Raw genomic sequence first — 23,392 nt, 5'->3', positions numbered from 1 at the left:
GGGGTGGGGGTAACTGATGGACAATGTGAACACCAAACACCCACCATGGTGGTGCTGGTCACAGCTCGTCTGTCCTGGCGAGGGCTGAGCTGTCTGGGAGGGAGACTCCAGCTCCTCCACCGGGGGAGGGCTGGTGTTGAGTTGCCCAACAGGAGGGGGCCATGGTAGGTCCTTGATCACTTTAATCTCTACTGCAAGTGTCGCCCAAGTCACCAGAGGAGAGGTGGAGTGAAGGAGAGGACAGTAACGAGAGGTATAAATGGACAACGACAGAGGGAGTGAGGAAAGGGAAGTAATGACAGAAAACAGAGGGAAGAAAAAGAGAAAAGAAAGAAGGGGTAAGTGAAAAATAGATAAGGTTTATATTGTGATCCAAGAATCAGCAGCAGCTATAGATGAGAAGAGGAAGGAATATAATAGCACTGAAAAGGAAGATAAGTTAGTTCTAAAAGTTGGGTTGGGTTTTGATAGCTGGTCCCACTTTGGAATAAGTTCCAGGTTGATTAAAATATCCAAGGTTTTGTATTCAGTATAGAGACTTAGTTCTGGTCTCAAATTCAATAAAATCCTATTGATCCCCCAACCTTACCTGAAAAGGGACACAGAGATGCACAAGAAACATGCAATGCAACCATGAATGAATCCCTCCTTTTACTTCTAAGTAATGCTTGATGTGTTGTATGACAGAGTTTACTATAGAAGCAAATAATATATTGAAGTGCCTTAAAGTTCAGACTATAAAATATAAAACTGCGTCGAGCTCAGCTACACAAAGTCACACGATACAGAACATCAGCATACGTACTGTTGTTATACTTAGTGCTCGGTTTCGGAAAAAAAAAGACCATGGGCCTCTAATAAGATACACAATAATGTAGACAATATTCTTCACTGGAACAAACCTCGGAGCAATCCATCCTGGTAGCGGACACTCCCCAGGCGCTTTGCCCCTTAAATAATGTCCAGCCAGGGTATTACCAGGGTAAATTGAGTGTTCTTGCAAAAGCATATCTGTCACCGATGAAGGGCCACTTGTTAAATAGCTGGGGATACTTAATAAATGGGGTGGAGAAGGGAATGTTTTTTCATCATCCAAGCGGAAGCTATAATGTTAGAAGCCAAGGCTAATGAAGACACGTAGTCTGGCAGGAGCAGCTTTGGAGGGCTACTGTATGAGCCTCTGGAGGTTAAGATTGTATGAGTATGTGTTTTTTTTTTTTTTTTTCATCGATTTCCAAATACAGATCTTCCAGCAAGGCAACACTCGCAATGTTATTAAGGACAATTTAATGCCTCTGTCCATGGTGCTGGAGGTCTTACTGCAGTGGGTGAAAGTACAGAAAATAAACTAAATTCAGTGTGATTTCATCAGTTTTGGAAAACAATGCCCTAACTTGCCAATTAAGAAGCCTCAAAAACAGTGACAGTTCTTTCTGTAAGAGCTTAAGACGAAGAAAGAACAAATAATGCAGGTTTTGCTCCTCCAATTAGCCCAAAATTCCGATAAGAACACCGGTCGAGATCCAAAAATCGGAAAAGATATAAAATATCAAAAAAATGAGGATAGCCTGATTTCACTTCAGAAGTAAAAGCCAAAACCTGACTTGTTCATTAAATTAGATCAGACTGAAATTCAGACTGTGGTGAAACATTTGCAAGAAAAACCTTCAATGGTAGCCTTACACTACCCATCAAAGTGCTCTGAAATTATCAGTGTGACAACTATACAGCACATCAGTCATGTAAGGACGTTATTGACCTTACTTGACTCAGGAGGACGTCGACGAATAGAGGAGAGTAGAATAAGAGCAGATTGACAGATGTAAATTAGCCAGCATGTAATGAATATACAGGGCCACTTTGGAACAAGTGAATAAGTTGTCAGAGACTTCCATTAAAATAAACTGTATATGTCACTTAATGACTCAAGATTGTTAATAAGTCAATTTTTAACATTGAGTTTTACTAAAATGAATGACACCAATTATTTTGCCAGATTTTTAGAGTCACATTTGTGATTCAGACTAACACCCCGTCATCTAAAGAGCTGTTGATTAGGTGCTACTTCAGCTGCCTCAGATGAAAAGAATGCAGCTGTATTCATAATCATAAGTGTGTCACTGGTATACAGGCTGGTTTTCAGTGGGAGGATGAGAATAATTTTGTGGACTTGTCTGTCTTCCTCCCTGCGAGGAATTGCAGCATGGTGGTAGTACATGACATGCTAATGAGAAGCAATATCTGCAAGCTACATGAAGGGGGAAACTGGAGAATATTCAGTCCGACAAGCAATTAAATAGCCAGGCCTGCGGTGTCAGGGGGCTAATCTAGAGAACGGTGGCTGGAAGGAGGAGCTTCTTGCCGTCTATCCTGATGGGAGAGTTGTGGGGTTGTGGAGCGGTGGGGATGCAGCCCTGGGAATGATGGCAGAAGGTCAGAAACTCTGGAAGATAATATAACTTCCCCTTCTTTGGGGTGAAGTATGGGACTCTCTTCCTATGAGATTAAAAGCCTAATACTCATTTCACATTGCAGATTAGCGTGTAATTGTTTGGGGAGCAGCAGGCTGCCTGCACTCTGCAGCCGCACAGTGAGGATGAGGAGGAGATGTGGGGGAGTGTGGCTCAGATTTGCTTGGTTGCACCGCTGAATAATAGCATTTAGCACTGTGAAAATTGAGGTAAACTGATTCAATAGCCAGGTGTTTTGTTTTTGCAAAAACTCTGGGTGACTGGAATCTGCGGCACTTTGTAACATATTCAAAAATTCTACCAGTCCCAAGGCCCTCCTGAATAATCATTGACTCTAGCTGCCATGCTGCCTAATGGGTGATTGCATCTATACACCTTGCAGCATTCTTCAAAGACAAATTCAGTGACAAATTCAAATTAAGGACTAAGATGACAACAACAGTCGCATATGTACACGAGAGCTGCTTTACACTTCGACCCTGAAGGCTCAACACAGTGCCACATACATTTTCATATATCCAGCCCCATTACATTGCCCTCTGTGAAACGTATACAAACAGTGATAAATAGCCCTGTGAACAGCTATACTGGCTGATGCAGATTTCAACTGATTATCAGCTGTGTGGGTGGCACGTTACAATTTATGTGAACAACAGGTGAAGTGTTTGAGAAACTGGAGGTGAATATCAGGAAAAATGTTCACATTATAAAGCACTTTTGAGAGGAGCTGCAGAAAGGCACAAAATATGCGATCATTCTCTACAATTTGGAGGTTCTGATTCTGATTGTTGTAATTAATGGCAGTAGTGTTTCTATTTTACTTTCTTGAAAGAGAAAACAGAGATATTGCAGCGCCTAAGGAATATGTAAATATGTCCAAAGATTACTACATCTTTGTCATCTAATCTGACCGCATTTGGATCAATATGCAATCTCTCATCTGCAAAATCCTCAATCCATATTAGTACACAACGCCTCCTGTTGACATAGGAATAGAGGCTATTAATGATTCCAAATCAACAAAGCACCTGCCACTCAAGTTTACTACACAAACATGGACTTGTTAGGACATTCAATAGGAAAATTCAAAAACAGCTGCATGTGTCAGTCACATTTCCAGCAAGCTTTGATAAGTGGGATGTTGGCAGGATGTCATGTGGACTAAACTCTGCCAGTCTGAGTATAAGCATTCAGTAAGCTGGAGTGTTGTCAACGCTACAGCTGATTAATTATTTGCTTCACAGCTATGTTGACAGTTCAGTTCATCAAAAGAACCAGAGAATACTTGAACAATGGGCAACAGGCCCCTTTTTTTGTTTTATTGGAGTTTACCTTCCCTTTGTTCTTCCAGGAGTAGATCTATTTTTGAAGCCAGGTATTTGTTTACCCAGGCTTTTCATTAGCCCATGGCACTTCATCACTGTAAACAGTGCAGCACCATAAATCACCAGCTATGCTTGTTTCCACCAACGCCATTTAATTTAGTTCTGCTTAATTTGGTTGGCTAATTGCATGCATATTCAAAACAAGCTGGAAGATTGTGATGTTTATGCTGCACATTATGAGCAGAAGAGCTCGGAACACAAAACCAGCCTCCTCTGAAGACATGTTTGTTCCATCAGCACCCGAATCATTACAGATAACAACTGTGTAATGCTCAGGGGGAAGTGAAATGCCACCTCATAATTCTTTGCATACTGTATCCGTCACATTATACGGTCCGGCTCTCTTTCAAAGCACAGATCTGCTTTGAAAGACCATGCGTTTGTATTAAAAAAATGAAAATGGCACAGAAAATGGGTGATAGAGATGAGATGACAGTTAAGCCTTTTCCTTGCTCTTCTATAAAGAGAGAGAAGGGAGATGTGGTGAGTGACGGCCGGCCAGCAGGAGCTTCCAGGGGGCCCTGCTGGCGATGTGCTGCTTCTATACTTTGTGAGGGACGTTTACAGTGCTGTTGTGTGTGACCAATGTGTGTGAGTGAAGATAACACCCATGGCAGCGCCCAGAGAAAGATGGCAGGACACATTTTGAGGCTCATGAAAGAGGGCTGTCAGGAAGGTTATCAGCAGGGTGTTGCAGCAGAGGCCAGGAGGATGAGACAGGGCTGCGGAGTGACAGACAGCGCTGGGGGAAACTGGATCATCCAAGCAGAGAGAGACAGAACCACACCACCAACAAAACAGCTGCCTTTAACCCTGGTGCAAATAACCAGTGCAGGAGTGTAAGTGAATCAATTATTTATTTTAGGACATTAGACTCGAGCCCAGATTTCTGGGTCGTTAGGCCCATGAAGATTCATTAAAAAACCATAAAGCTCCCCAAGACCTGAGGGAGTAAGCGACGGCACCTTCTCTTATCTCCTGTATTAAATGCATGGTACCCTGCTGGCCAGGAGCCAAGTGAAAGGAGTTGCTAGCAGGTAACAGAGGGCAAAGATATTAAGTAACAATGGCTCTTGATCCCATTCCTGCTGTGACGAGGTTCAGATTTCCGAGGGTGGCGTGTCCATGTCTGGGTGTGTGAGTGAGCGTGCCACATGCATAACCAAAGCACACAGGCTTAAACTGACGGACATGCGAGCACACTTTCTCCTGCCCTCACACGCAGGCTACTTCATGTGGTCAAATCCTAATGTGTCTTCCTCACTCTTCACCTTCAGGCTCATCCATCAACTACTCAGCAGCCAGGAGGGAGGCAGGAAAGAGGCTGTAACAAGTGTGTGTGTGTGCGCTTGTTCCAAAAAGGAGGGGAGGGGGGGTGAGAATGAGTGATTAACCAAACCGCAAGTACACAGCCTTCCAGCACCCTAACAAGGCAGGGAATTTACATTCCATTGCATACCTGTCAGGAGATAGCCCAACAGTGAATAATAACACCAGACCAAGTGTTGTAAAGAGGCAAGCATGCAGGCAGTGATAGGGACAGCTGAGGAAAAAGGGCTGTAGCCGGGAGCATTAGTCTGCTCTCCTTCCCCTATCATTAATGAAGACAAATAGTCTTATATGCAGATTGCATTATTGTGTTACACCAAGGAGGGAGGGCGTAGGCAGCACTTGGTGCTTATTTAATCCCTTTTCTTCTTACACACACTCCATGCTTTAGTAAGGTTGTGCATCTTTTTTTCATTGTCTGTTAATACTTTGTTTGCAGACACTTTTATTTCCCACATAATTGTTGGAAAATAAACTGTGAGGGTTTTTTTTTTTTTTTTTCATGTGCACAGGAAAGTGCCTCCGAAATCCAAACAACAGCATCATTAGTCATTGATATTACACAGCCATAAAGTGCTTCAACAGCTATAGAAACATTACTGCGGGAAATTGCACTTTAAAAACCTAACAGCACAATGAGCTATAGACTGACTGTGAAGCTGGCCGGCTGCCTATGTGCCAAAGTGGTGAATCAGGCATGAAATTGCGACTGGAAAACATTTTTAATTACTAACCTAATTGCTGAGATCTGGGGACCTGGCAACATCACCACACCAAAGTCAAGCTGGGTAAATAACATGAGTAGTCAGACAAATACTAACAAATCTCCAGTCTCTTCAACCATGTTATCTACAGCACTTGGCAACTGGCAATGAACTGAAGCACAGGGTGCACGAAATGTTGTCAAACAATGTAATAATGTTATCATCCACTGCATAGAACAACTGAAGTAGGACAACTATTACCAGCGTGTTGGCACCTATGTCAGTAATATAGGCCACTGGCTTTGGAAAAAAAAAAAAAAAAATAGTATCACTTGTAAGTTCTTACACTTCAGCAGTAACACCAAATAAAATTTCTGATTTAATCACCTATGTGTAGCAAACATCTATGTTTAGAGCATTCTGAAGTCAAACGTCTTGGCCAGAAATGTTATGTTGATAAGACCATGACAAAACTAGCAAAAAGTACCTTTGCAAAATCGAATTCATATTTACAACTTACAGTTTGGGAAATATAACATTTGCATTTAGTTGCTCTTCCAAACATGTGGCTTAGATAAGACGGCAAAACTATCTATGACAGCTTCTCTGACTATATGTGAATAACAATAAGACTGTTGTTTTCTTACTATAATAGATACATATCCATACATTTCCTGGTTTGTTTCTGGTTTCACAACTAAATGTAAATTCACACTGAGCTATCGTTAGTTCTTTTCCTGAGAGGGCTGCAACACCTAAAAAAAAGTTCAGAAAATGGATCTCTAAAAATGGCCCTGCTGTGAGAAACCAAAATATCTAGTTACAGGATCAACTAAAGAGAGTAAAATATAAAATAAGACATGTAACCAACCATGAAATCTAAGCTTAACGACCTTAATGACCTTATGACTCCAGTCTAAAATTTCATAAACTATACGTAACCCTACTTTGAGTGTGGATGCAAGACAATTCTATCCTGCCTCTATGAGATGTAAAAATTTCAAGGATGAAATTTATCAACAGTGATGTAAGTAATGTAAGATGTAACAGTAATGTTATGAAACAGCTGCTCAGCCAGATGTTTAAGATGGGAATCTCCAGGACGAGATCAGGCTAACCTGGCAAATCTGACAATATACTCAAAGTTGAGTCTTAAAAGAGTCCAAAGAGAGATGACACAGGAATGACTTATAAAGTGGGAATTATGGGATTGTCAGTAGTCCTAAAGAACTGGCTCACAAGTGGACTTAAATGCTGAAGCAGTGTATAATTTCTTGACATTGGAGGTAAGCTGGTAGCAAAGATCAGAGCCTTGGGTGCAGGCACACAAGCTCAAACCTTGAAAGGTGGGAAACTTTCTCTAAGCCTCTTGATGTCTGGATCCAAGGCTGCTCTACAAAAGCAACAAACCCATGTTGACAAGGCTTGTCCCAGAGACGTCTTTCTCATCTTTCTTCCTTTTTCTGTATTCCAAATAGTGAGGAATTATTTCTGCTTGAATTAAACATAACACAGAATGAAGACGTGCATTAAATCAAAGTACTTTATGGTCCGCAGCTCTCTTTCTTTGAAAGACAACTTAAAGACTTATCTCTTCAACTCCCAGCCAACACTCTGACATCCAATGGAAATTAAATTAATCATCATCAAAAGAGGGACGCTGTGTGTAAAGGGGGAGTTGAAAGAGGGATGTATTAGTAAACAGCGTCCTAACCAAACTCTTCTGAGTGCCGCTTGACAGAAAAATAATGAGGGAGAGAGGGAAGTGATTAAGAATGCAGCATCCCTTATTTAACAGAGGCAGAACAGCGTGACTCCTATGAAGACCTCGGTGCCTAGAATACACCGCAGTAAACAAGAAACAGGAATTAAGTGACAGAAAATTAGGAAAACATTGAAAGATGATGTATGAACAGACAGACCTATAAGCCTGCCCAAACACAAATAAGCTCTTTGTAAATCAGAGCAGCTGCCACAATGCAATGAATCCATCTATCATGTCATTCATTCTGTTACTAAGTGTTAAAATCAGTTTACGTACTGAGAAGCGATTCTAAATTTGAGCAAGGAGGTAGGCTGGTATAAAGCGTTCCTCTCATCACCTGCAGGAGTTGCACTAAATACTCTCTTGAGCCTCTTTTTCTTCTTCTTCCACAAATGAGATTCATGAGCTTGCTACCGTTTAATGCCACATAAGACACTTTTTGCACATTTAACATGTTACATATTACAGTGACATCCACTTCAGCGTCCTCTCTGTTTGTCTCCACGCTACTACTGCAGCTGTTACTATGGCTCACCTTGTCAATTAAGCAGAACTCTCACTATGATATTCTGACGGTTTTGGATAGTAATGTTAACATCTACAAACACAGGCCAGCTGTAAATTCAAGCATCAAATTTTGATGCTGTAATATTTTACTATTTCATGAGGCTCGTCCATCAACATGGAATTAATGACTCACAGAATTTGTGTTTGAGACATTACGTAAAAAGATCCACCTCCAGATCTCTAAAGCAGTCCCCAGCCTGTCAGCTCTACTGCCAGCATTACACCATAAGGGATTAATCGCTCTCTCAATCTCTGTATAGTAATTATTTTCACTTGATTGAAATGCCATGTAAATGTTTTGCAGTGATGCCAAAACACACAGATGGTAAATTAAAAGATGAACAAAATAGAGAAATATCTAGAAATAATAATAATAAAAGTATAAAAAAAAAAAGTAAAAGTTTACTTAGTAAAATTTACTTGCGCGTAATTTTAATTTAGCGTCTCGCTCTGTGAGGTTTTTATTTACACCACTATAAAGCTCAGTTACTGCTGATTAATGAGCCCTCAGGCCATACATATATTTAATGGCTTCTTTTATTCGGCTGTAATTAAAAAAAGAAATGGATCATTCAATGATGATATATTCATCCTGATGGTTTCATGCAGAATACACTTTCTCACTCAAGACTTTCTGAATTTTAAATCAAATAAAACTAAATAAATAAATGCTTTTATAGTAGAAGGATACCTGAGGTAAAATCTGAAACATGGTTATGTAAATATTTGTTCTTGTTAATATTTGCTTTCTGAAGTTGATGCCTTGAATGCAATGTTCACCATGTAACTAGGAAAGTACCTCAGTAAGAGTCGGGCTCTTAGTGTTCACTGGTTGGTTGGTTTGTATGTTTGCATCTTTTTATACAAAAGTGAAACATAGTGTGAGCTTTGTTCACTGGGCAGTACAGAGGAGCACACTCTCATCCCCAAAGAAGAAAATACAACATTTCATTTCTTTTACTGCAGTGTTAATTATTTCCACAGTTGACTCCACAGAGTCAACACAAATTCACTCACTCAAACCCATAAACCCCATCACCCCTTCTTCTTCTGAGCACCAAGAAGTGTTACTGCCTTTGTATTGCACTTGTTACACTCATGTGTCCACTGCAAGACTGATTTGAGGAGAATGTCACCAGTGGCTCCACCATCTTTAGTCCACTTCAAGCACTAGGCAATCACACCAATGGCATCCTGATAATGTCATTCGAATCAAGAAAATGTTCAAAGCAAGGTGATTTGTCTTTGAAGTGGGTGACCTTTTCTGATTTTATTTTGAGAACATAAGAATTTTTTCAGTGTTAATCAAATTGGAAAACAGCTAATAACCTGCAAAACATGAGTCTAACCTGAGTTTTATATAGACGTATTTAACCTTGGTGCTGAGGATTTAAGTAAGACATAAACTCCTAACCACAAGGTTCAGTGCAACCAGGAGTTCAGGCATCACTGTCACAACTCTAACATGGATATAATACAGACAGACATGAGACACACCCAGCCCCGTCTCCAATGGTACCTGTGAGGGATTTAGAGGTGCAGTCCTTTCTTCTGTGGGGACCTGATCCAGTGCCATTTACAGAGCCCTCGTAGCTAATGCAGTCATAACAAAGCAGAGCTGTTCAAGGATAAAAAAGAAAAAAATATAAAGAGAAAAAGGGGCGATGAAAAATAGATTCAAAGGTTGCTGATTTTCTTCAATCAGTTAAAAGGCTTGGCATTATATATTTTTTTTTTCATTTGGGTGCCGTATTCTTTCCAGGAACAGCCCTGTTTGATGTTATGGCTGTGTTAGCCATGCTGAAGCTCCCGAAACACAGTGACTACCTGCACCTACATGCACCTGCTCACCCAATCATGCCTCCCCCTGAGCAGCAGAGATATCAACTAAATTTAAACAGACAGCAGTTGGATCAAAACAGTATACTGGACACCTGCAAATGAACTTAGCAGTTGCAGAGGAAAAAAGAAGAAATGTTAACAGAGTTTAAAGCAGCAGCAGCAGCAGCAGAACCCTGAAACCTGGCAAAAGCCATAATCAAATTTGTTAGAGCTGGAAAAACACACACCTGGGTTAGTTAAGCAGAAAGGAAATAGTTTCAAATTGAATGGTGTTAAGAGCTTGGAATTTAAATAAGGCAACCCTTACTGAAATACAGTCATTGCTAAACAGAGTTCGAGCATAAGCAGATTCACAGTCTGAGCTTTTGACATCATAACTAACAGTATGTAACAGGTAAAGCTGAAGCACTTTTTATGTTAAAATGTATTTTCTCTTCAATTAGGATGGAGAAAACATGTTTGTTTCAAGAACAGTGTGTACTTCTAAATGATCCTGTGAGAAGGAATAAGTAATTCTCTTTGTGTCATATATTATGCTGACGGTTATTTTACCTGCAAACGCTTTGGAAATCCTCTCCTTTTTCCACTCCCAGGGCTGGTCATACTCCTCGGGGGGTCGCTCATCATCCTGGGGCAGTCGGCTTTCTCTCGGGCAGCGCGAGCGCTCAGGGTCCGAGTCGCCACCATTCTCGGCTGGCTCATATGGCGTGTCGTACAGGGGCAGCTGCCTCCCAGGTCCTTCCTTAGGCCCTCGGCCACCAGATCGTATTTCTACAAACAAGGAGAAAGGCTGGTCATTAATGCTAGGTCTCTGAAATAAAACTTTATAGATGAAAATGGCTCAGTGGGGAGGAACACTGTCAGCATATGAGAAATGAGGATTTATGACCCTAGATACACTTATAAGACACTAAAGCAACATATTTTATAAAGCCTGACTTTCACATTTTTTGTATGGCCTACAGAAATGATGAATGTGAGAAGATATTTTACATGATTGGACTGGGAGACAAAATAGCTTCATGGTAACAGTTTCAGCTATGTGCCTCCTTGTTATTACACAGTATGGCTGAAATCACAGCCAGTGCCATCAGTTTGCAGACTACAGGGAACAAATAACATCATCTCGCAGGCTGAGGGGGGGCTGAGAAGCTGAGCACCTGCAAAAGCACACAGTGCGACCTCCCTGAATACAGTAAAACCACACAACAGTTCCGAACAGCCTTGCCCCGGGCTGCATATGCCTGTTCTGTCAGAGCAGAGGTGAACAGACAGCACCCGTTTCCTTTCTCACCTTCTTCCCTCTTTGTTTCCCCTTCAAAACTATGAACGCAATGCTAAACTTTCAGTGTAACTTTGAAACCAAAAGCAGATATATGTAAATGTACATGTTGATGGTATTATTATCTTCTTCTACTCTTTTTTTTTTTTTGGTAACAGTGCCCCACGTCTCCTCTTGGTGCTAATATTAAGAACTGTGATGAATTGCAAAAAAATAAGTGAACAAAGAGTGTCACTGACATGTCTTAAGATCAGTGTTTCTTCTGCACAAACAAAGCACTTCAGTTACTCCTGACTCCTCCTAACTCCAAATGAATTATATATTATATATAGATATATACATACAGTAGGAAACTAAACTCAAAGTATAAAAAACCATATGTCAGAAAATACCATAATGTTCATTATAACCTAAAATAATACTAAAATATTATATACAATATACCGATGACTTTGTCATTCTTAGAGCATTAAGCCTGGTGGGGCTAAGAATGTTTGCCTTGAAGGAACCTTTGTCTTTGTATACAGATGTCATGCTAATCTGTGTAACTCTCATCAAGATGTCTGGTTTCGGGACTACAGTGTTGAATGGGCTGGTAAACAGACCAACTGACCATCGACCAGCATCAGCATACTTAAACTCTGTCAAATTCCTCAAAATGGTCAATTTCCACTTGAGTTTACAACCTCAGAGGGAGGAAAGAGATTTCCTCTGCAGTAAAAAATAAATGTTCTACTCAACAGCTTCAAGTACAACCTTTGAAAAGCAGCTACTTTAAAACATGTGCCACTCATCCAAAGATGGAGGGTGAGAGAGCACTCGCCAGAAAAGAAATCGTTGGACCCGAAAGCTACTAGTCTCTCTATATGGTGGGGATAGCGGTACGGCGAAAAACAAATGAGGGCAGAATGGTGTTTGTTGAGAGATCTTCACATGTTGCAGAAAGGGACCCGCATGTTTTGTTCTGTGATGCAACTTGCAAATATATGCACCAGTTCTCCCTTTTTTAAAACATTTCCAGATTTGTGTCCGTAGATGAAGCTATGTCCATATTTTCCACATGTGAAATAATAAATATGATTTATACGGTAGTTCTTTCTGGACACCTAGACCCTGCAGAATGCTGCAATAGGATATATTTAAATCAGATTCAAAAAATTCTTTCAAAATTGCATTTCAAAAAGAATACAGAGTAACTCACTGCAACTTTGTGGTCTTTATCATCTTAAGTGTTTTTCTGAATATGACTCTCTTTTCTTTGAATCTTGCGTTTTATGTTCACAATCTTGAATCCAGTGTACACATTCATGTTTTTGTTCTTCTTTAATGTTGCAAATCTACTTATCAACTAAACTAGGATGCATGGAAACCCTTTCAGTCTCCACACAGAGAGGTAAAACAGACCTGACTCCTAATGAAGCATCATGCCCTTGAGAACTCTCCTCTTCTCCCCCTTCCTCCGCCTCCTCCTCCCCTCTTCAATCTCCCTCTACTCATATGAAGTTGTTAGCAGCCTGCACCCTTCCTCCTGGGCCGCATGAAGCTGTTAGCGGCCGGCACCACCATAGAGTAATGCAATGTGAAGAGAATGAAATATTATGCCACACTACTGCATAATTGCCTCTTAGCCCAAGGGAGCTCTTGCGGAAAAATGAGCAATGCGTTGAGCCTTAATGGAGCTACCCTCCGCTGGTGGTGGTGGTGGTGGTGGAGGTGGAGGGGGTAGAGTGAGGTGAGGCTGCCAGGTCCCGTATCTCTGCGTAATCCCGCATTAGGCAAACTCGCACTCTTTGATCTTAGCAGTTAAAAGACTTGGTATTACGAGATCCTGGCATGATTAGGTCCTACCTCCCCTGCAGAAGAACAAATAGCTCTAGAAGAGGGTGAAAGAGGCAAAGGGAGGCTGCCATATAGGGTAAAATGAGAGGGGGAGAGGAGGAGGTGGTGAGTAAATCTTAGGGGAAGAACCCTTTAATTGGAGGCATGCTCCCTTCGATAAATTGCTATGGTGGATTGAGACTCCCCAGCTAGCTCCCAAGACTGAGGCCTTGTGTGCGGAGATAGGAGTCTTATTGACTTCCTTCCCTTCCTCCTGTTGTCTGTTTTGATTTCTTTCTTCCTTCTAAGCGCCCTTTCTTCCTTGTTTCCTTCCCTCTCTTCTTTCTGTCAACTCCTGTTGAGGCATGCTTGGTAAACTGGGTGGGGACACATCTGTCTAGGCAAATTACAGTGATTGGCATGACAGTGGGGTTGCATGTTGCAGCACAGCTGCAGTCTATCTTCAGTCTTTGACCTCTACCCTCTGTTTAGGGTGAGAGGTCAGGCACCACACCCTCCCTTGATGTACCTCCCCCTCCCCGGATGTCAGAGTTCCTGTCCAGATGCTGCACTTCCTTTCTTTTGCCTTTTGCCCTTCACCTACTTGGCCTTTGCAACCTCTACATTCAGGGCCCCAAAAAGTTTGAAAAATTAAAATTTTAATCTTCTAAAAAGGCACCAGGAGGAAAGAATTTGTAATATATTTCGAGACATTTGATGCTGCTCCAAAGACTGTGTTGCTCCTCCAAAGTCCTGAGTGCTTCAGGTATTTTAAGAAACAATAAAAGAGTGTGCTGCTCTCAACAGAGTTTCAACAGCAGCAGCAGCAGCAGCACTGACCACAACCATCTGTTTAGTGCCACTAAAAAAGATGAGTGCGGGGACAGTGGAGCATACTGCTGAGAACCAAACAGCTGCATTCAAGCTAAGACGCATTTCTCCCTAATGAGAAAAGACATGGATACTGGCTGTCATAAAACCTCAACTGTAAAGCACGCCTCAGTTGAATGTAGGTTTCCACATGTGAGCAAAAAAAATCAGAAGCAGTGAGGAGAAGCTTTAAGCTTTGAAACAAGTGACAGAGCCGGTCTTTGTTATCGTCTTTCTCTCTGGTTCATGAACTGGTGAGATTAATCCTGTGGGAGAGAGAGGAATATATTCCTTGCAATAAATCCAGGGAGGCTCCAGTTCCACTTACTACAGGAAGAGCCATCTGGGCATATTACCATGGAGTGGGGCAGGGAGAGAGCTCTGGATTAAATCAAAAAACGTTAACTGCAACCAACCTGGCAGCTGCATCCTTCTGCATTTAAAGAACTGACCAGGTCATCTAACCTTCATCATCCAGACCACTCCTGTCTTATAGGTCCTCCTTCTCCTTTATTGCCAACCAGTAGAAGTGATTGCATTAGCAAGAAAGTAGCAAACAAGTGCATAACTGTGCTTTATTTACATCGCTAAAGCTTCTTACATGTAAAGGAAAAAACACATTTATCTGTCTCGCTAGTTGACTGCCACACGCCCACTCCTACTGAGCTAGAGAGACTTTGCTGCAACCAGGGGCACAGTGAATATCTGGATTTGATTGAAGGGATCTCTTGTGCACTAGTGACGGATTAAATGAGACTGAGTTAACATCCCAGCGAAACAATGGCCAGAAAATACCCAGGCTTCAAAGATTGCCTCCGCCTGCTCCACCAGCTAAGTCACTTTTAAAGAAATCTTGAACGTGTGTGGCTGTTGTGTGACCAATTTCAGTTGTATTGGTCATTAACAAGGTGGATCTTTGCTAATTGAGTGAAATGGGTAACTTAATATACATTACACAGACATAAATTAAATTGCAGATGCCTTCTGATTCACACAAATTAATTACTAAACATGCCCTGTTAATGAACTGCTTTTGCCTACTAATGCTTGAATGTAAACCCAGCCATCTGTGACAATGTCCAGCCGAGCTTGTTCCGAAGACACATATTTAAGGAGACTACAGGTGTGATTTACAAAGCCTCTGCGGCAAGGCTTGTATGTAGCAGTGAGACATTTCTTAGATTTCATTCTGTTTGATTTGCCAGGTCTGTGAAGAATGAACACCTTCTATCTAGAGGCGCCAGTCAGGGATTTGAGCTATATCGGGGGCCACCCACAGGTATTGTGTGTCACTCAAAGAGCTGGCTGACAAGTGAAGGTGTTTGCTCCTTGACCCGTGGCGGCCTGCTATTGAGTGTCATTCCGCTTCCGTGAGTGGAGCTGAGCGGAGTCTCTTGCCGCCAACCGTTCCCCACAGACCTCTGGGAGAACAGTTACGATAAGCAAAGACAAAACAACGCTGTCAGCTTTGTGCACACGTCTTGCCCCAATTCTAATTTCATTTTCATGTCTCATAGTGTTTTGAAGAAACAAAAGCGGCAAAGACAAAAGGAATAAATTAGCATGTGTGCTTCTGTTGTATGTCTTTTTTACAGCCTGCACAATTTCAACATTTCTGACTTGACTTGATATTTTAGAGGCAATTTGTAAAGTGTCTGCAATTAATAAAGGTAGATTTTTCCAGTCATGCTCCTGTCTGTCTGTGAACATGACAGGTTTGTCCATTTGCAAGGAGGACATGCGTCTGCGCTTGTGTGTCTGTGTGCTGCTGCGTCTCCATCAGCCTCCTGCAGACAGAACAAAAGCAGCCATGCTGTTTGTTCTCTCCGTCTCCTTCTTCCTCCTGGTTCACACTGTGCCAAGCTTGTGGTGGGTACACTCTGAGGCCTCTGCCTGCCTGTCACACATGTATATACTTTTGGGAAGCCTGGAAGCCAGGGCTCAGACTATTCCTGCTTTGGCCCTGAGAGAAGAGTATTTTGGGTCTTGCCTCACTATTTTTGGTTTGTACTTTCTTATAAATGCCTTTTCTGCCAGGGGCCATACTTCATGACAGACAAATGACACATGTTGAGTGGCGTTTTTAGGCAGAACCAAAGAGCTGGGAGTCCTTATTGAACTAATGTTACAAAATCTATCTAAATGGTATTTCAAAACAAGCTACAAATGTGCATTAATTTGGTCATGGACAGGATTGTGTAGCCAGTCACATGTAGTATCCTAGTGAAGGCATGTCTGTGTGGGTGTGTGCACTCGTGTATGTGTAGATTTGCTGCTCCCGCAGATGGCCTGAGGGAGTGGAAGCTGAAGAGTGTCTTCCACAACACGCTGACATGTATATGTATTCATTTCCTTACTTCCTTAATGGAGCAGGAGAGTAAGTCTAAAGAGACAACTACACAAAGCAGAAAACAAGAAGGAGGTGGGTGATGACGGAAGTAAGCCAGACAAAGTAACAGAGACAGAGAGAGAGGAGGAGAGAGGAGCGTCAGAGGGAGACAGAGGGGATGGATAAAAAAAAGAGACAAAGAACAACAGCGAGTGAATAGAGAAAGGGAGGGGGAAAAATTGAAAATTAGAGACAGACAGGTGATGCAAGTTTGTCACAGAGGGAGAAATAAACAAAGAGTCTGCGACAGGAAGTCGAGGAGAGTGATGGGAAGAGAGAGTGGGAGACACAAACAGAAGGAGAGAGTGGGGAGAATAATAAATATGCACAGCAGTGAAATGCTCTCAGCTGATGAACACACATCACTTGAGGGCTCACTACAGATGAAAAAAAACTGTTAGGTAACTGAGGTAATTGAGGTTCATTATTAACAACCCACTGCTTCTATGTGCAGTAAGCTTGTATTAAGTCAGAGGGAGCTTTCCAATATATTTTTATGTGACAACATTTCAACACAGCCATCTTAGTTCTCAATGTAATCACTGTTAGTCAAGTCACTGGCTTTCTGTCCTCACAGCAGGCATGACTCACTAAATTTATAGACCCCCCCCCCCCCCCTTTACAGGACTGTGATCACGCCCAGCGCACAACAGTGCTTTGAGGTAAATGTTCAGACAGGCATGCTGACACGCTAACAATGATAATGCTAGCATGATGATGTTTAGGTATAATGATGTAACCATGCTTACATTTGCTATACAGCAGATGGGAATGTCATTAGTTGTGCAGGTTTTTGCCTATAAACAGAACTATTTGACAAAGAAATTTTGACCTCATGAAAGATCAAATGATCAGAGGTTTTCAGTTCATGCTCTGGGGATCATCAAACAGTTGTCAGGCTATTTCAATAAAACCAAAAATGTCAAACTGCTAGTGATATCACCCGGGAACCATAAATGTCTGTAGTGTTGCATGGTATACAGACACTAGAAAGAAAACTCATTTTATTATTTATTTTATAGTACTTTAAGAATGACAGTGTTTTAATAAGTGCTTTATTTCCTATGAGTTTTGTTGATTTGTGACAGTGCTGCAGTGCTCTGCTTCCACTCCCTGTACTTTGCTTCCACTGCCTGCAGGTATAGTGGGTGTGCCAACTGTTTGTAGCTTTCATGGTGAAAAAACATTGGCTGCAAACACAAGTGCTCTTGTCGACAGTCCATGAATTGATGACACTAAATGTCTGGACAAAATATTGGTGTCAGTCCGTCACAGAGATGTTGAGATAACTTTGACCTGTTGGTGGTGCTGGATGAAAACTCAGGGGAACCCCTAAATTAACTCTAGTGAACTTTAATATCCCCCAGCAAATAGTTGTCGAGATATTTCAGCCTTGAGCTAAGTGTTAGACCGATGCTCCAACAAAGAAACTGTCAGTGCCATCTCTAGAGCCACAGTACACCTTTCAGAATCAGCCTGAAACAGATAAAATCGAGTTTCCTGTTATCACTGAAAGGATAGCTGATTAACAAAGTCTGGGATCCAGTAATGAGTAATTAACTGGATTTGCTGTTTAACAAGAGATGATGTAACATCGTTGAGGGACTCCCTGTGATTTGATCCTGCTTCACTTTATAACACTGGCAATTCCTCACCTATGTAAATGCCTGTCCACTGCAGGGACGCTGCATGGACAGTGCCATTGATCCTATGTGGGGCACAGTCGCCTGTACTGCTCGTTAGGACTCAGGTGAAAGCTCATTAATAGAAGATGAATGTGAGTGGAAGCTTGGAAAGTTGCCCGTCTACCTACATGAATCACAGATTAGCCCTCACAGCTAACTCACACAGCTCCGCAGTGAACAAACAAAAAGACGAGCAGTAGATCAGTGCACTGACAAGGCGACAGCGAGTACAAATGTGATTAGTCGTTTGCTGTTGCCGTCGATCGTACCGCAGTAATAGGAATTCCATTTGGACGACGGTCAAACACACAGAAGCTGGAATCTTTTCCCGACATACAGTGAGGAGGACTTAATGTGAAGCAGTGACAGGCTGCTTGGCTGACGCTGTTGGATGCAGATGGGCCCACAGCCTTGTGGGAGCAGAGCTATTTTTCTGCAGGCTGCGGTTCTGAGCTGTGCTTGCTGTGTAGCTATTGTTCCTCAGCCGAGATAAGACTAGCAGTGGATTAGAGGAGAGTGCACCCAGAGTTCAGGTTGTGTATGGCTGCTTGAAGGGAAAAACAGCATGGGGATGGGATTGGTTCTGGGAAGTGAACTGGGAAGAGGAGAGGAGATAAGGAGGAGAGAAAAGTGAGGAAAGGAAAGGAAAGGAAGGATTAGTTGGCCTTGTCAGTGAGCGCCTCTTGTCATGATGCCTAATCTGCCTGTGTGGTCGCAAAGGAGGGGGGCACGGGGGAGTCAGATGACACGTGGATGTGGCTGTGATGAATAGTCACTTCATGCCCCCACCCCAAGGGGGGTCAACAGCCCATCACTGGTGATAGGCCTCCACCAACAGTCAGCAAAGACCTCGCTGCCTTCACCTTCAACCAGCTCACATTCCCCCAGGGGATGTCAAGACTGCTCATTCTACTCTACTTTGTTGGAAAGAGAATAGAATTGAGAAAGAGATGACATGGGGGAGACAAGTCCTATTCATGGTACAAGGGAAGTATTGAGTGCTGTAAAGGAAGTACTGAAGCAAGGGCCTTGGTATAATACAGACATGGGTCAGACAGAGGTCAAATATGTATGAATTCACAGCAACTACAGACATTTACATTTTAGCTTTTAGACTGCCTGAGGCTATGTCCACACTAATATGTTTTCATTTTAAAACAGCATTCTTAAATGAAAATGATCTCCATCCAGACAAGCGTTTTAGCTCCGTCCATATCAACATGCCCGAATATGTATATCCATGTATATGTATATGAGCATTCATGTAAACAGGAAGCAGACTGCATACTATTTCTTTACTTGGAGTAGAACTGTTACTGAAAGTAACAAAAGTATAAGGCAGTCATGCCGATGGACAACATCAAAATGGGAATCATTATTATCATCCGGAAAAGGGTGACATGATAGGAGCGTGATGAGTCGGGGAAGAATACATTGTGGCTGACACCTAATCATGGCCTCCGTTTTTGCCCATCCAGACGTCTCGGTGTCTTGGTTGAGGACACTTTTAAAATTAACAGTACCTCCTGGTGGGAACAGAACTTGTGATCATCCTGCTTGGATCTCCAACAATTTCTTTTCTCACAACCATGTGCAAAGCTCAGCCTCGAACAAAGCCAGCACATATGGCTGTACACTTAAATAGGCGCCTTGCTGCGAGTGGGAAGCATCTCATACTTTTAAGTCTTTCCACTTTTTTTTTTCTCAACATTTTTCCTTATTGTGTGATAATCCGATAATCTCTCCCTGCAGCACAACAATGCAGACAGAAGCCGCTGCCGAGAAATCTGGGGGAAATTAAGTTCTATCATCTCCACGCTGAGCGGAGCTGACAGTCACTCTACTCTCCTTGGGCTGTCTCTCATTAGTGGAGATGGATGCATGCTGAAACGCTGACATATTTTACTCACAAACTGGGTTACAAAGAGGGGACAGCAGCAAATCTTTTCTTGTTGCAACATTACACAACCTGAACTTTGTATGATCTCAGTTTTAATAATACAATACGCCAGCAAGTTTAAATTGTAGCGGCTTTTTACAAATACACCCCATGAGCCCCTAAAAATAATAAGGCATAACTCCACTCTTACTATTCCTGAACTTCAAAATCAAGGCTGATTATGAGGCATATCATGCATAAAGAGAGGACTAAAATGAAGCAAATTAGAAAAAATAAAGTGTAACTGTTTCAACAGAGAAGCATAAATATTCATTGTGTTCAATGTCCAAAAGAAAAAAAAAAAAAGGCTAAAATGGAGAAAGATAGGGAGACGCTGGAACACTTGGTATTGATTTGTTCCCTTTATCCGAGAGGGCTACTTCTGCTGGAGCAGCATTGTGACCTGTTTACCAATTCTTCCAGTCCAGAGGACGTGCATGTCCTCGGGGAAACGTGCATTAGCAGGACTCCAGTAATGCAAATAGTTACACAGCAGTGACCACAGTCTCTCGCTACGTGTGTGCTGTTCTGACCTTCAGATGAGTGCTGCCTCTTGGTTGGCGCTCCCCACATGACTATATGTGGAGAGGGTAAATACAGTAAAGGTGGATTACAACGGTAAGCTCCTAACAGTGTTTACATGACTATGTGATATGATCCCTGTCACCTGGCGAATGAAACACAACATGACCGCCGATGGATTAAACAATGGGAAATGCTAATGGCCTTTTACACAACAGCAGAGGTTAAGCCCTAACTGCATGTTTTACAAAAGGTGTTGTTAGGTCAGTGAACAGTGACAGAATTCTATGAGTTATAATGCAAAATTTGATTTGATGTTAATGTCTGATTGCACAAAATATGGTGTTAAAAGTTTAAAATGGTAGAAGTCAACTTGTGTCCATGGCTCATAAAATGACCGAATTTCTACAGACTTCTATATAAACATAATATATCAAGTGTATTTTTGCCAGAATGAATATAAAGCATACAGCAAGATTAACTTATCATTTGATAGCAATTTATAACTTAATCAGTCGGGTGTTTCTCTGCTGCTGAATCATTTTTGTTCTGTTGGCCGTAACACGGCATGTAGCTTAATGCAGAATTTTATACTCGTGCTTCCATAAAAAGTAGAGAAAATGCAGCCAGAGAAAAGGCTCCAACTCTCACATCCAATGCATCCAGTCCAACTATCAGATATGAAACACCGCAATTAGCCACAGCCTAATTAAAATCTACTGTACAAGTGTCTGGCCACAGCTTGAGGCTGTATTGTTGTTTACTCCAGCTTAGCTTTTGTTCACACTTGAGCATAAGGCAAAAAAAAAAACAAAAAACAGAACAAAACATGAAAGCCTTATGCATAATGATGACTGTGATACGCCTCACCCCTCTTCTACTCTGTCTAAACAATGTCTGTCCACTCTGGTCCCTGTCTCTGTGTATCTGTACTGTACACAATGAGAAGCACAGGACTAAAAGTCTGCACTGCTATTGTGTGTGTGTGTGTGTGTGTGTGTGTGTGTGTGTGTGTGTGTGTGTGCATGCATGCGTGTGTGTGTTTTAGCATGTCCGTCCTCTTCAGCTTCCATTAGATCAGACATCAGAGAGCCGAAAGAGAAGCTTCTGGAGTCCAGTCAGACCTCTCAGCCCTGTCCAACTTGATTCAATCTGACAGGTCAGACGGACCAGCGCAGATTAGGGCACGTGAAATATGATCTAGCTTTAATGCTACAGCTTATATATACCTGGGATAAGTAGACATAATGTAAAGGCCACACTCTTATAGATGCAAGCAAACGTAGATAAAGGTGATGTTAGTTTACACTCCGTGAACAGAGAAAGAGAGAAAACTAAAAGTACTCATATGTCCTCCAAAAGCTTCTCCTCATTTTCATTTATGTTTCACCCACATGCCAACCAGTTGGCACAAATATGCTAACCAAGCTGCATGCAGGTGCAGCTGAGTGCAGACATGTCCATATACAGTACAGACTGGAGGAATGAACACAGTGTAGCAGATGGTCATTTGCATTATTTTCTTCTGCAACATTGTTGCTCCAAAGACATGGCAGATATGAAAATCCTTTATTGTTTTGGATTTCTAGCATCTTCCAGAGGCAGGTAACTACGACATTAGAACTGAAATGTGCTGCATTTGTTTTATCGCTGACAAACATATGAACATCTAATGGATGGAACCAAAAATCATGCAAAAAAAAACATTTCAGTGTATTCTTTCTAATAGGAAATTCTGCTTGTGCTGATTATTCTCGCTCATGTTTGCTGGCTATAAACCTGTCATAAATATTGAAGCAGGCACGTAACTGACATGTACTGAATTTTGTTTTTATTAAACATTTTCTGTTGTGATTTGTTACTTTATTACATTGTCTCTTCACTGACATTTCATTACTCTCATAAGCCATTTGATTGATTTGTCACACAGTGTCAAAATCAAAATTCTAGATCCCTTCTTGGTATTTAAGTCAATATTTGACAACACTGCATGGGACGAAGCATATTTTTCTGCAAGGGATGCGTATCTGAAATTTCATTAGCTTCTCATATGGCTCCCTGTTAATCAAAGGGTTTTAAAATTCATGGGGAGAGCTTACATATCAATACTGCTGAGCACCAGCCCCTGAGGAGTAAACAAGACAAAACACAACACAAACAGGAGGGGATGTCATTCTGGTTGAAAAGACAGGAAAACATTTCACTACTGTTGTGAATTTATGTTGTTTGCCCACCTGTGGCTGATATAATATTAACGTCTATCTCAATGCGATCACATGTGGACAGCTCTAAGTACAGGTGTGAAAACACTCAAGATGCATTGAGCACACCATTGAGGTCCATTCTCTCAGACCACAGTCGGAAGAGGTCTGGGCCAAAAGTGGCCACATTCTTCTAGCGGTGTGAAGGCGAATGTGTCGACACTGGAGGACCGCCCTCTCAACTGACATCCTCTGCCACCGTCTAATTAGTCCCACCACAGTTTCATAATGAACCAAAAATATTTTTACACTTCTCACAGTGCCATACATTGATTTATGTGTAGTGGCCTGACAGAATATCAACACTGACCCCAACACATTGATTTTCAATTTTTTTTTCTTTTACCATTTCAAATGGCTAAAACCTTATTCTACTGTAGAACTGACATTGATTCTCTCAGCCCCTCCTTACCCCTCTCTCTCTCTCTCTCTCTCTCAAACACATCTTTCATAGTAGGACTGGCTAAATACAACAACAGATTTCATGTACGAGTTTATGTGCATATAAACCGGGGAAGTGAGATCCGATTAGAATCGGTCTAAAAAAAAAAAAAAAAAAAAAA

The 23,392-nt window shown here is 41.7% G+C and overlaps 1 protein-coding gene across 3 annotated transcripts in view; it reads right to left on the bottom strand.

The window, feature by feature from the left end:
* Positions 1–23,392, bottom strand: part of shf (Src homology 2 domain containing F) — a 96,625-nt gene that overhangs the window by 17,166 nt on the left and 56,067 nt on the right. The window contains exons 3-4 of one of the 3 annotated variants that reach the window (XM_023411990.2): positions 10,616–10,834; positions 45–191 (exon numbers count right to left, since the gene is read on the bottom strand). In XM_023411990.2, the coding sequence (XP_023267758.1) occupies positions 45–191; positions 10,616–10,834 (366 nt within the window). Of the gene's footprint in view, positions 1–44; positions 192–9,740; positions 9,840–10,615; positions 10,835–23,392 lie in introns of all 3 variants that reach the window. The other 2 variants (XM_023411991.2, XM_023411992.2) reach the window with 2 other exon arrangements.

The sequence above is a fragment of the Seriola lalandi genome, unplaced genomic scaffold, assembly GCF_002814215.2.
Source record: "Seriola lalandi dorsalis isolate HSWRI2012SDOR001 ecotype SW California unplaced genomic scaffold, Sedor1 jcf7180002054474, whole genome shotgun sequence".
In the NCBI taxonomy this organism is placed as follows: Eukaryota; Metazoa; Chordata; class Actinopteri; order Carangiformes; family Carangidae; genus Seriola; species Seriola lalandi.
Note: the sequence above shows the minus strand (reverse complement) of the source record. Positions and strands in the feature narration are given on the sequence as shown.